The sequence below is a fragment of the Bidens hawaiensis genome, unplaced genomic scaffold (genome assembly GCF_021521415.1).
Source record: "Bidens hawaiensis isolate Kalapana, Puna unplaced genomic scaffold, B.hawaiensis_p1.1 tig00001597_1, whole genome shotgun sequence".
Taxonomy (NCBI): domain Eukaryota; kingdom Viridiplantae; phylum Streptophyta; class Magnoliopsida; order Asterales; family Asteraceae; genus Bidens; species Bidens hawaiensis.
This window is the reverse complement of record NW_027491092.1, coordinates 3,602,738-3,614,152: the sequence shown is the minus strand read 5'-3', so window position 1 is coordinate 3,614,152 and position 11,415 is coordinate 3,602,738. Positions and strand designations below refer to the sequence as shown.

The window sequence follows — 11,415 nt, the reverse complement described above, 5'->3', positions numbered from 1 at the left end:
CAGATTAGCCGCTTGTACAAAGTTTCCAACTTCTTATACAGGATCATAAGGTTGTCAAAGGTCTCATCCTTTATGTCCAAGAATATTACCCATGAGAATCTTGAATAGTCATTAGTAACCACTAGGAAATAGAGTTCCCCAGTGATACTTTAGACATTCACCGGACCGAAGAGTTCCATATGTAGAAGCTCGAAAGGCAAGTTAATGGTGTTAACCATTTTCATTGGATTTGGCTTCTTCGTCTGTTTCCCTTTCTTGAACTCAATACAATCCTCGTCCAAGTGGAACTTCTTTACATTAACCCCATCGACCAACTCATTGTGAACCAAATGGTTCATCTTCCTCACATTGATGTGTCCCATTCTCCTAGGCCATAAGATAGACTTCTTCTCGGATGCTCTGGTAATGAAACATTGAGCATTCGACGATGAAGTAGACGCAGTGCTCATGTTGAGAAAATATAAGTCATTCTCTCGAGGAGCTCACATCAATATCCACTCATCTGGAATCTTGAAACCAGGTTTCAAGATCATGCCCTCTTTCTTCGTGAAGTGCGTCGAGAAGCTCTTATCACAGATTTGTGATGTGCTCAATAAATTGTTCTCCAACTCGGTGATGTAGTTCACCTTGTCAAACATGACTTTTCCATTTGACAGTGTTCCCTCTCTGACTATCTGTCCTCCTTGGTTTCCAGCAAATCCGACATGACCTCCTCGAATACATTTGATGTTTTCGAGTAAATGGAGGGTACCCGTCATGTGCCTTGAGGCTCCGCTATCCATAATCCACCTTGAATCGTGAGATCTTGGAAGCCCCTACACATATAGTTAATGGATTAGTGAAACGAGGAAACTCAAGCCTTCTTGGTCTTGGGTTGTTTGATTTTATACAAAACACATTATCTGTTTCTGATTCACTTGAAAGTAGATCGCATGTAGAAACATTGCTTAATGTATCATAAACAAATTTCATATCATCGTCATAACCAGGTGGCTTGGTATTCGAAACACTCGGTTTAGCCACCCAGTTTTGACCGGATGATTTCTTTTTAATATAAAAAGTTGGGTTCTTGTTTTTAGAACTTTCACCCTTCTCGAAAATACTTTTTACATTAACATCATCTTTTCTTTTCAAGATCCTAACCGGCTCGTATCTTGAAATATTCACCTTGTTGTCAACAAACTGAGAGATTACAGGTTACTTGGGAACTAACTTCGGATGGTGAGTATGGGTGTGATTCAATCGTTTAGGACTTGCATAAAATACATACCCCACCTCATTACGGTTGAAGCATCTCCTCCAGTCAACAGATTTGTTTACCGGAGGTGCTTCAGCACGTTCACGTTCGGCCTTTTCTTTAAAAAAATTCTTGATTAGATTGTTTACGGAAAATGGCCTCTTTTTATGATTCTGAAGTTATCCCTTTGACTAACACAATTTCTCGAATTCCTTGGGTTTGTTAACTCCATGAGTTTGTCGTTTGTGATAGAAACTTGTTTTGGCAAATCTCACAGTGTTATCACAACCCTCACTGTCTGAAAGTTTAACCTTAATAGGTTTCTTGGTTAAGACAGTTTCTGCCATTTTTACTCCGGTATCACTATCACACTCGGAGTTGTAAACGGTTTTCTCAAACTTCACATCTACAGATTAATATAACCTAGATGTGGACTCTTGAACTGGAATATAAATCTCCACGTTCAACGCCTTCTCAAACCCATCGGGTTTCTTAGGAATGTGAGAATTCCATATTGGAGGCGGCATAACATGATAACGCACATCAGGTTTCCTTGGCTCAACCATATCATCCTTAGATTTCTTTTCACAAGGTAAGGACTTAGGAATGTTGTGGTCCAGAACATACGATGTTGGCGAGTAACTTGTGATTTTCAAGTTTACTCATTCAGTCTCAATCTTGATAGTTTGAAACTCAAGTGAGCTGCATTCTTATCGACATGTTTGTTAATTGCAATCTATTTATCTTCTACAGTGTGTTTTAGCATTCTAATGGTTTTCTCATCCTGTAGGATTTTCTCCCACAGCTTTTTCTCACACACTTGTAGTTTATCATAAGCTTCTTTTATATACTTAAGATCAAGCAAGGCAGTGTCATAATTTTTTTTAATCTGTTTTAACTCTAAACTTTTAAATTCACACTACTCACAAGGTAGCTCACAATTTCACACAAATAAGACGAAGGAGTTACCTGATTTGCCATGAATGCTTGTTCTGTGTGTAAAAACTCCTCACTTGAAACCTCAGATTCCATACCAGTAATGTCCTCAACCAAACCATCAATTTGAGCATCTTCAGCTTGCTTTTTGTTTACCTCCACTTGCTGTGACTCCTCAATTTGCTCATCCTCGTCATCCTCCCCTAATTCAATTGTACCATGAGAAACCTCCTCGCCATTAAACCATCCTGCAAAACTTTCAATAATATCAGCAGGAAACCTGGTATGGAAAAAATCAGAGGGAACAGAATGAATCATGTCATATGTATGAGGCAGATCATCCTCTAATTCATCAGCAGCATCTTTCACTTTAGTCTTCTCCATGAAGTCAAGTGTAATCTTTTCCATGAGTTCTTCATCTTGATCATTAACCTCCTTAGCTACCTCATTAACATGTTTAACCTTAGTCTTTTCCTCAGTTTTGATTTCATCAACACCATTGAACACTTTTACCTCAACCTCTTCATCAAAAACCACTTTAACCTCCTCTTCAGCTTCAGTAACCTCATTAACTTGATCCACAATTTCAGCCACATTTTCTTGGAATACAGTGTTCCAGTTAAAACCCTCATCTGCCTCCTTAGATGCATGGCAGGCTTTGGTTTGTGAGATTAAAGCATCAATATGCCTTTTCCTAACTTCTTTGCTTGTGCATTCTCGTTTGAAATGACCCTTTTCTTTGCACCTGAAGCATCTTACTTTTGACTTGTCAAACCCTAGATTTGATGGTGACCCCTCTAGAACATTTTTCCCATTAATTTCTTTAAAATGTTGTAACCTTCTAATCACACTTGCCATGCACCGGTGGATGTCAATCATCTCCATCTCTTTTGGGTCTATTTGATCATAGTCTTCTTTGGTCATGTTGTAGTTCCAAATCCTGCCTGCAATTAGACATTCATAGGACTCCAACACAAACCCTAAGAAGCCCATGTTTTCATCTACATTTTCTGGAGTCATCCCACTAGCAATTTTGATGTTCACAGCAATATTGCACTGTAAAACATCAGGGTCTTGTTGTTGAGAGCTGGGAGGTGCTTGGTTTGTTGGAATGGTGTTAGAGTAACTGCTGCTGTATTGAGGTGCAGAAGGTATGTTTCCCACAAAAGCATGTCCAGTGTTTTCAGTATAAAAAGCTATGTGTATCTTAGGACTTGGGGTAACAACTGATTGAGAGCTCTTGTAATAAAGACCAATGTCTTGGGAAACCACTGAACTCTTCATTTTCTGCTTCTTCCTCAACTCCAATTCTTGAGCTTCCAGTTTTTCAATAAAGAGAGCAAGGTTCAAACATGCATATGTAAGTAACAAGATTGGACTTTTGAATCATTATGAATGTGCCCCACTCCTCAGGAAGTGCCTCAGCCAATTTATCAATGTATTTATATTCCAGCTTGTCAATACCCATTCCCGTCATCTCGTTAACAAGATGGTAAAAACGTTCAATCAGTTGAGCAAACGCTTCTCCTTTGACTTGGGTAAAGATATCAAACTCTTTCTTCAGCAATGCCATCTTGCTATTTCTCATATCCGGTTTTCCTCTATCCTTGTTCTATAGAGCTTGCCAGATCGAGTCGCATGATCCATTTTGTTGTAATAGTTGAAAGATCTCGGCTTTGATGGCTTGATGGAATAGGTTCACCATTTTCTTCTCCCTTAAGAACAACGGTTTCTCCCTATCTTCAATTTGGATAAACGATAGTTGCTACCGTTCTCGGTTTTAGGGATTATATACTCTTCTTCAATAGCAGTCCAGGTTTCGTAGTTTAATGCTTGCACGTAAGTCTAAAACTTGTCTACCCACGAGGGTAATCTTCCATCTTCAGCAGCTTTGGGGGTTTGTTTGATGTCCCCATCTCGTTCTCGAGATTCAAATTTTGTAGCAATGTTGATGGCTGAGATACAAACGCATTGAGATTTTCCATGTTTGAAATTAGGTTAAACTATTGTTCAAAGTACAAGTCTTGGTCAAAATTTGGGCAACATGTAATTCTTGGTCAAAGCTAGTCAACGGATAAGTTTGGATGGTCGAAGAAAGTCAAACACATAAGTTTGAAGTCAACAAAAAAAGTCCAGCGTATAAGTTTCAACTAACGCAGCGTATAAGTCTAGGACTTATGCTTTGTAAAAGATATACGGTGAAAATAGACATATGCACTCAAGAAACATATGCGCCCAAAGCTGATCTTGACAACTTTTGAAATTTTGGCAATGATTTCCTTGAAAATTTGGCTTGATTTTCGATAGGGTTTACCACGAACATGTATGATACATATTGTGAGAGTTTTGTAGAAATTTGAAGGTGAAATATTTAGATATGTAGAAATAACTTCAATCTTCAAAGAAGCTTGTGTTTATTCAGATACCATTTGATAGGTGTTGACACTGATGCAGGATCACAATGTGTTATTGGCTTTAACCTTGAAGTGTGGAATCTATCAAGGTAGAAAACCCAAAAGTAACTTTAAAGTTCATTTCATTAACTTGAATAATAAGTACAAGATGATTTGACAATATCAATGCACACACTCTCTCTAGAATACATTTTCTCTCTATAGAAACCAACAAAAGTACCTATCCCAATGCATAAGTTGTGAACTATTTATAGACATTACAAAGTGACCTATGGACATAAGTTATGTGCCGCATAACTTATGCGGACCCTAGGTAACTTATGCGCTGGTCTGCAATACTATTCCAACATATCATATTTCTAATACAACAAAACCAAATACAAGACTCTAATGATAGACGTTAACCTCCAACAGTTGTGTACTGCAAATAGATGTAATCCTTTCGTTTCTTTGACGAGCATGAGTTGATGGGGTTCGGTGAGGTGGACATCATGAAGTTGTATAAGCTTCCTCAATAAACGCTTGAAGATCCAGCTCGAGGTAGCACCGATCGAATAGTTGAGAAGTTCAACAAGTTTATTCGCTACATTGTTGAAAATCAACTAATCGATCACCCCGATACTTTTGAGTATGAGGCTGACTAAAGACGAAAACAACTAACAATACTAAACACTAAAGGTATATTGTAGAACCCATTAATTTGTTATAAGTCTTTTGTATTTGTTAGCTAATTATCATTTGTATGTTATACTTTCGTTTTGTTTAATGTATGTTGTGACTATACATAGTAGAAGCATGCCCATGCTAGCTAACTCTTTCGAAAGTGTTCCTCTCTTTCTCTCTCTTTCTCTCTCCTCTCCCCATCTTATCCATCCAGCAACTCTCTAACTTACGTTATTTAGTAAATAATTCAAACACACAGGACTCGAGATCTAGCTCGGTTTTAAGTGATTTCCGCTAGCATACAACCCGGATTGATCCAAAAACTAGTGTAAGATATTTTCAAAAGACCTACATGATTGCTACAACTGGAACCGATTGCTACAACCGGAATCCAGTGCCCACTATTTATACATTAAGTTCTGGACCTCTGGCGGACTGTTGGGGGTTTCAGTAATCAGTGTTTTGCCCGACAGACCATTGGGGAAAAGTGTGACGGTCCGCTGTCAACGAATGAGTCACCTACACATGTTAGCATCTCAATTTGTCCTTAAATCACCTTTAGTGGACCATCGGGCAAAGCCCAACAGGCACGCTAAGCTTCATTTTCGGATTCCTCTCAACCAAAAACCCCAAACTATATATATTTGGCACCCGCAACCCTTTTCCTAGCCTGAGATATACCTATATTAAATTTTGGGTTTTTCCTGCTTGTATTAAGGACAATGCGTTCTATCTTTTTATATATTTTTACTTCTAATCATGGACTTTGAACTTTATTGACTAAATAGCCCCTTAACTTTTAAAGTTAGTAAGGTAGCTTGAAGTTTTCAATATGTCACATAAATGTTCAATTTACATTTATTATGTTGTAAAATTTCTATAAATTAATCAATTATATACTTAGACATATTCTGAAACCAAGACTAACTCTAGTTACCTCATAATACATTTAAATCACGAGATAATCTCCAACAAAATTATTACACTCTTATGTTAGATAATATACTTTTAGTTCCCAAAATTATAGGTTAGATATTACCATTTTTAAACTAAAAATGAACAATATTGCCAGAGTATTGAGAGGACGCCTGCTAATAAAATTTTAAAGAAACTGTATGAAAAAGTCATGTCAATAATGCGTAGGTAAACGTCCGATTTTAATCTGTAAGGACAAAAAAAAAGGTATAAGGTTGCAGATACTTAATGATGGTTGGTTAATCAATTGTTGATAGTCCTATCAGTGATACCTTGGTATCTCATCAAAAATCCGCAGAAATCATCACATCCATGCTCTGATTTCGAAGGAGTATCAACGATGGACTATGGATCGATAAGACCTACCCGTCATTGATGGTTTGGGGTGTATTCTTTCTATGAAAGTCACTCGCTTTTTTAGTGTTTAAACAAACCGTGAATTTGAAAATGCGAAATTATGGAATTTTTTTTGAAAGGAGGGCTAAATTACAAGGATTAATCACTTGGGGGCTGGAAAAATATTTTTTTTCAAAAGGGAGGTTGCCTCCATTTGTAACGACGGGAAGTTTTAAAAATATAGGGGTGTTGGAGTTATGTCAGAGAATGTAAGAATTCCCGGCCCGGGGACTACAAAAGTATCTCCCCTCCCTTTCTAACGGAGGGGAGTCTGGAAAATTATCTCCTCTCCATTTGTAACAGCAAGAAGTTTGCAAAAGGAGGGGAGAATCTTTTTAATTTAAATTTAAATTAATCTTACAAAAGTTCATGGCTCAAGATTTTAAAAGCTGAAAATTTAAAAACAATATTACAAAACAGTTTTTTGTAAGCTTCGTGTGTATTTCTTTAGTCGCCACACGTGATTTTCTTAACTAACTTTTTTTCTTGACTAATTTCTTTTGCGTGAGTACTTTGCAATGCATGAAATGATATTTTAAAATGAGGTTCATATATGAGATATATCTATCTTCAAAGCAGGTGGTTCAAGATTTTGATGGTTGAAATTTAAAAACAATATTACAAAATAGTTTTGCAGAACTTCAAATTTTAAAGTAGCATCAGTACCCAAAACTTTTGTTCATGGCTCATGATTTTAAAAGCTGAAAATTTAAAAACAATATTACAAAACAGTTTTTTGTAAACTTCGTGTGTATTTCTTTAGTCGCCACACGTGATTTTTTTAACTAACTTTTTTTCTTGACTACTTTCTTTTACGTGAGTACTTTGCAACGCATGAAACGATGTTTTAAAATGAGGTTCATACATGAGATATATCTATCTTCAAAGCAGGTGGTTCAAGATTTTGATGGCTGAAATTTAAAAACAATATTACAAAATAGTTTTGCAGAACTTCAAACTTTAAAGTAGCATCAGTACCCAAAACTTTTGTATAAAAAAAACATTTTTAGACTCCCCGCCGTTACAAATGGAGGGAAGATAACTTTTCTAGACTCCCCTCTGTTAGGAAGGGAGGGGAGATACTTTTGCAATCCCCACCATTAAGAATGGCGGGGAGTTCTTACATTCTCTGACTTAACTCCGACACCCCTATATTTTTAAAACTCTCAGTCATTACAAATGGAGGCAACCCCTCTTTTGAAGTAAATATTTTTCCAGCCCCCCAAGTGATTAATCCTTGTCATTTAGGCCCCCTTTCAAAAAAAATCGAAATTATGTATCGTATTTTGTTGTTTTATTCCTTACAATGCTTTATTTTACAAATTGTAGTATATCTTATACAATTTTGCAAAAGAATTGTACAACAAAATGAATCAAAGATCTACTAAATGCAAATTACAAGTTTTGCAAAAGAGTGTGAAGCCAATCGTTACAAGGGGTTTAACGAAAAAAAAAAATAAAGTGCATTTGCAACAATGTTGCTGTGTTACACCTTAAAGATCTAATGGGATGAACTGGTTCAAACTTATTCTATATATCAATATTTAAATTATATATGTAACTATACATAAGAAAAACTATATTTAACAATTAACATGATGAATCAAAAACAGCACCTAAAATCCCAAATTGCTAACAATTAAACTCAAGGTTTACTTTATTGTTATCGTTATCGAGACAATAAACACTCAAGAACATCATTCTTCTTATACTTTACCCAGTTTTACTGTAATTTGTTTGGTTCATGTCCACCATTATCTTGTGAAGAAAAAAACTTAGGGTTCATGCTCAAATGAAATGGTCGCATCCCTTGGTTTATTGTATATAGAGGAGGTACGAAATTAGAACTTGAAGAAGAACTCAACATTTGGAAATTTAGTTGTTTTGGATCAAACTGACCAGAGTTATGATTATGCGGAGGGAAATACGATTGTGTTTCTGTTGGTGGGGGAGGATACATGATTGAAGGTACCGCCATGTTGATATTGAAGTTATGAACACCACCGTCGTGTTGATTAGGAGCCACTGATCCGTAACTCCCAAACTGGGATAATGACAGATTAGAAGGATCCCATTTGAGTAAAGAACCGTTGGAGACAACGTTGTTTAAGAAATTATTAGATTGAACAAATGTACCATGATGTTCTTGTTTGTTTCTTGCGTCCTCATGATCATGTTCTTCGTAGTTTCCACTAGTTTGTCTTGCAACCACTTTAGATCTATCTGGGTTCCAATAATCCTCCCAGTTAAGACCACTAGCACTCGTTTTAGCACCTTCTGCTCTTTCTGAAGAACCATTTAGTAATGTTTGGAAATTTTGTCCAAAGCTCCCTGGTGGGATTTGAAGAGGAGGAAGCTCATCAATTTCATTTTTGGCTGCATCTAGTAACCAATCCACAACTTTACTAGGTTGGCTTAGTCCTAACCGGTCTTGAAGATCGTATAATTGGATAGCGGTTGGAACCGAAAGCCTCACCCTCCGGTCTCTTAACCCTCGAACTGTACAAACTTTACTATGTCGATCTTTCCCACCAAAAGCTCTTGAAACTCGAACAACTCTTGGATCTTTCAATCTAGACCAAGATGATGTTGTCAGGTTGGGTTTAATAACGATCTTCGTTCCATCATTAGCACCATCTTGGCTCATAATTAACTTGAGGCAAAAGCTACTTCTAGATTTGCTTCAGATCTTTCTGGTGCAAGGAAATCTGTGAAAGTAGAGCAGGTTCATAAATTTTGAAACTTATTTGGAACTTAAATAGGATAAAATATCAAGTGCTCAGCATATCAAGTACCATGGGTACTCGATGGCTTTTAACTTATTGATTGTTCTTGCAAATACACATGGAATAATAAATTGAAACTGATAATATGCATAAATTGCCACAAGAAAAGTACTTGAATCAAGTATACACAAAAAGAAACTTACCTGGATACAAGTTTCAGGTACGGTTAACAACAAATCGGCTACTTTTCTGAATTAGTACTTCACTAGATTGTTGTTCTAGTCAATAACAAGTTTTTTTTAAGCAAATTAGCCAAATCTAGAGCGAAAAAAAATCTAAAACATCACTAGCACTTGCGTAAAAGAGAAAACCTAGCTGTAGAGACCATATTTTAGTGGTGTATCATGAAAAAAATGAGTAACGAGATCTTGAAAATGTTGGAACGCAACCAATCATGGCCAAGGAAAGAAAGTTTTCAGTAAAGAATAATGACTCGTAGTCTTCCACGTGCCGTACCTTTCATCAACATCATCTATAGCTGTCAAGATCTTATCGAAGATTATTTTTCTTCGCACACGATCATGTTTAGAGGTGCACAAATCGGTTTTTTTAAAAAAACCGGTTCGGTTATTAACCTGACCGGTTTTTTTTGGCCCGGAAAAAAACCGGTTCGGTTAATAACCGGACCGGTTAATAACCGGTTTTTGTATGTCAAAACCCTAACCGGTCTAACCGGTTAGGACCGGTTTAGAAACCGGTTAGAACCGGTTAATAACCGGTTAACCGGTTTTTTTTTTAAAATAACCGGTTAATAACCGGTTTTTTTCATAATAACCGGTTTTAAAAAAAACCGGTTTTTCCATTAACCGGTTCGTTAACCGGTTTTGGATCTAAAACTTGTAACCGAAATACGAACCGGCGGTTTGTAAACCGGTCAAACCGGTTTTTAAAAAACCGGTTTTCGTAAAAACCGGTTTCCGGTTTAAACCGGCAAACCGGTTCCCCAACCGGTTTTTTTGACCATCTCTAATCATGTTATCAAAGAAATATCCATTATAACACCGATAACAAAATACGGACTAAAACTATAATGAAAGGAATTGACAATAAAATCTTCATTGTGTGTACTAAAAAGAGGCATGATTAACTATGATACATCTAATTTATTTTGATCAATAATTCAGTCGGTAGGTAAGTTGAAGTTACGGTTTGGGCAGATGATTAAGAAGATACCAAATATTCTCTTGTTGAGGTCAAGCGGCGTTCTTTCACAAAAGAATGAAAGTGGTTCTAGGGTAGGATAAAACAGTTAAAGAAACAGCATAATAATAATTTATTGGGGGCCATTCTGCACATATTGAAAAGTTGTGGGTAGTGCTTTATCGGCAGTTACAAAAGCCATAGAATTTTTTATTCAATTTGTAGATCACATGGTACAAAATTTGTTGGCACTCTATGGTTGAAATTCATTATATCTTCATTTCTAATGTAACTATATATTAAGAGACATTGTTACGTGTGTACGTAACATGTTACGTAGAAAAGAAAGAGAAGGTAGAAACGTTAATTAACTAGAGAGGTAAAGTAATTTAATATTTTACAGTTTTAGGCACTTAAAATTTTAACAATATATTAAAGGTATGCCTATGGTAGTTCTTGGTTACATTGAACATTCCTACATATGTAACGATGTGATTGTAAAAGCAATTAACAATTACCGAAGAGATTGTAGCATATTGTTGTACTAGTTCTATGCTGTACAAAGGTGTAGAATGTTGCATGCTGGCAAAACAGGTTTCTGTTTAAGGCATTTTAATAAAAACCACAGTATGTAATTTTATATATTTTTGAAAGTAATTAAAATTAATAGGTTAGACTTCATCATTTTTTATTCTTGGTAAATGAAACATGTTATGTTATATATTGGCATGAGAGATAAAGTAGTTAATGAGTTGTATTTATGTTTGATAATTGCGTTTATCACATCGTCCATAACCTGTTAAACACGATAAAATCTATTTTGCTAGCCCTAGGCGTAAGATTAAATGGTCTATAAGTTAGCCGTTAA

The 11,415-nt window shown here is 36.2% G+C and overlaps 1 protein-coding gene across 2 annotated transcripts; it reads right to left on the bottom strand.

Moving 5' to 3' along the window:
- Positions 1–8,307: 8,307 nt before the first annotated feature.
- Positions 8,308–9,674, bottom strand: LOC143590029 (transcription factor TCP13-like). Of its 2 annotated transcripts, none has more exons than XM_077070637.1 (2): positions 9,547–9,674; positions 8,308–9,310 (listed from the first exon to the last, which is right to left on the bottom strand). In XM_077070637.1, the coding sequence occupies exon 2, from the start codon at positions 9,266–9,268 to the stop codon at positions 8,345–8,347; it is 924 nt and encodes a 307-aa protein (XP_076926752.1). In that variant the 5' UTR covers positions 9,269–9,310; positions 9,547–9,674; the 3' UTR covers positions 8,308–8,344. The 2 variants fall into 2 exon arrangements, with proteins under 2 accessions (XP_076926752.1, XP_076926745.1); XM_077070630.1 differs by having other exon boundaries at positions 8,308–9,329; positions 9,551–9,674.
- Between the last annotated feature and the right edge of the window lie 1,741 nt (positions 9,675–11,415).

What these genes read in the sequence shown, in the direction of transcription:
- LOC143590029 (XM_077070637.1), bottom strand. Translation starts at nt 9,268, where the DNA reads ATGAGCCAAGATGGTGCTAATGATGGAACGAAGATCGTTATTAAACCC.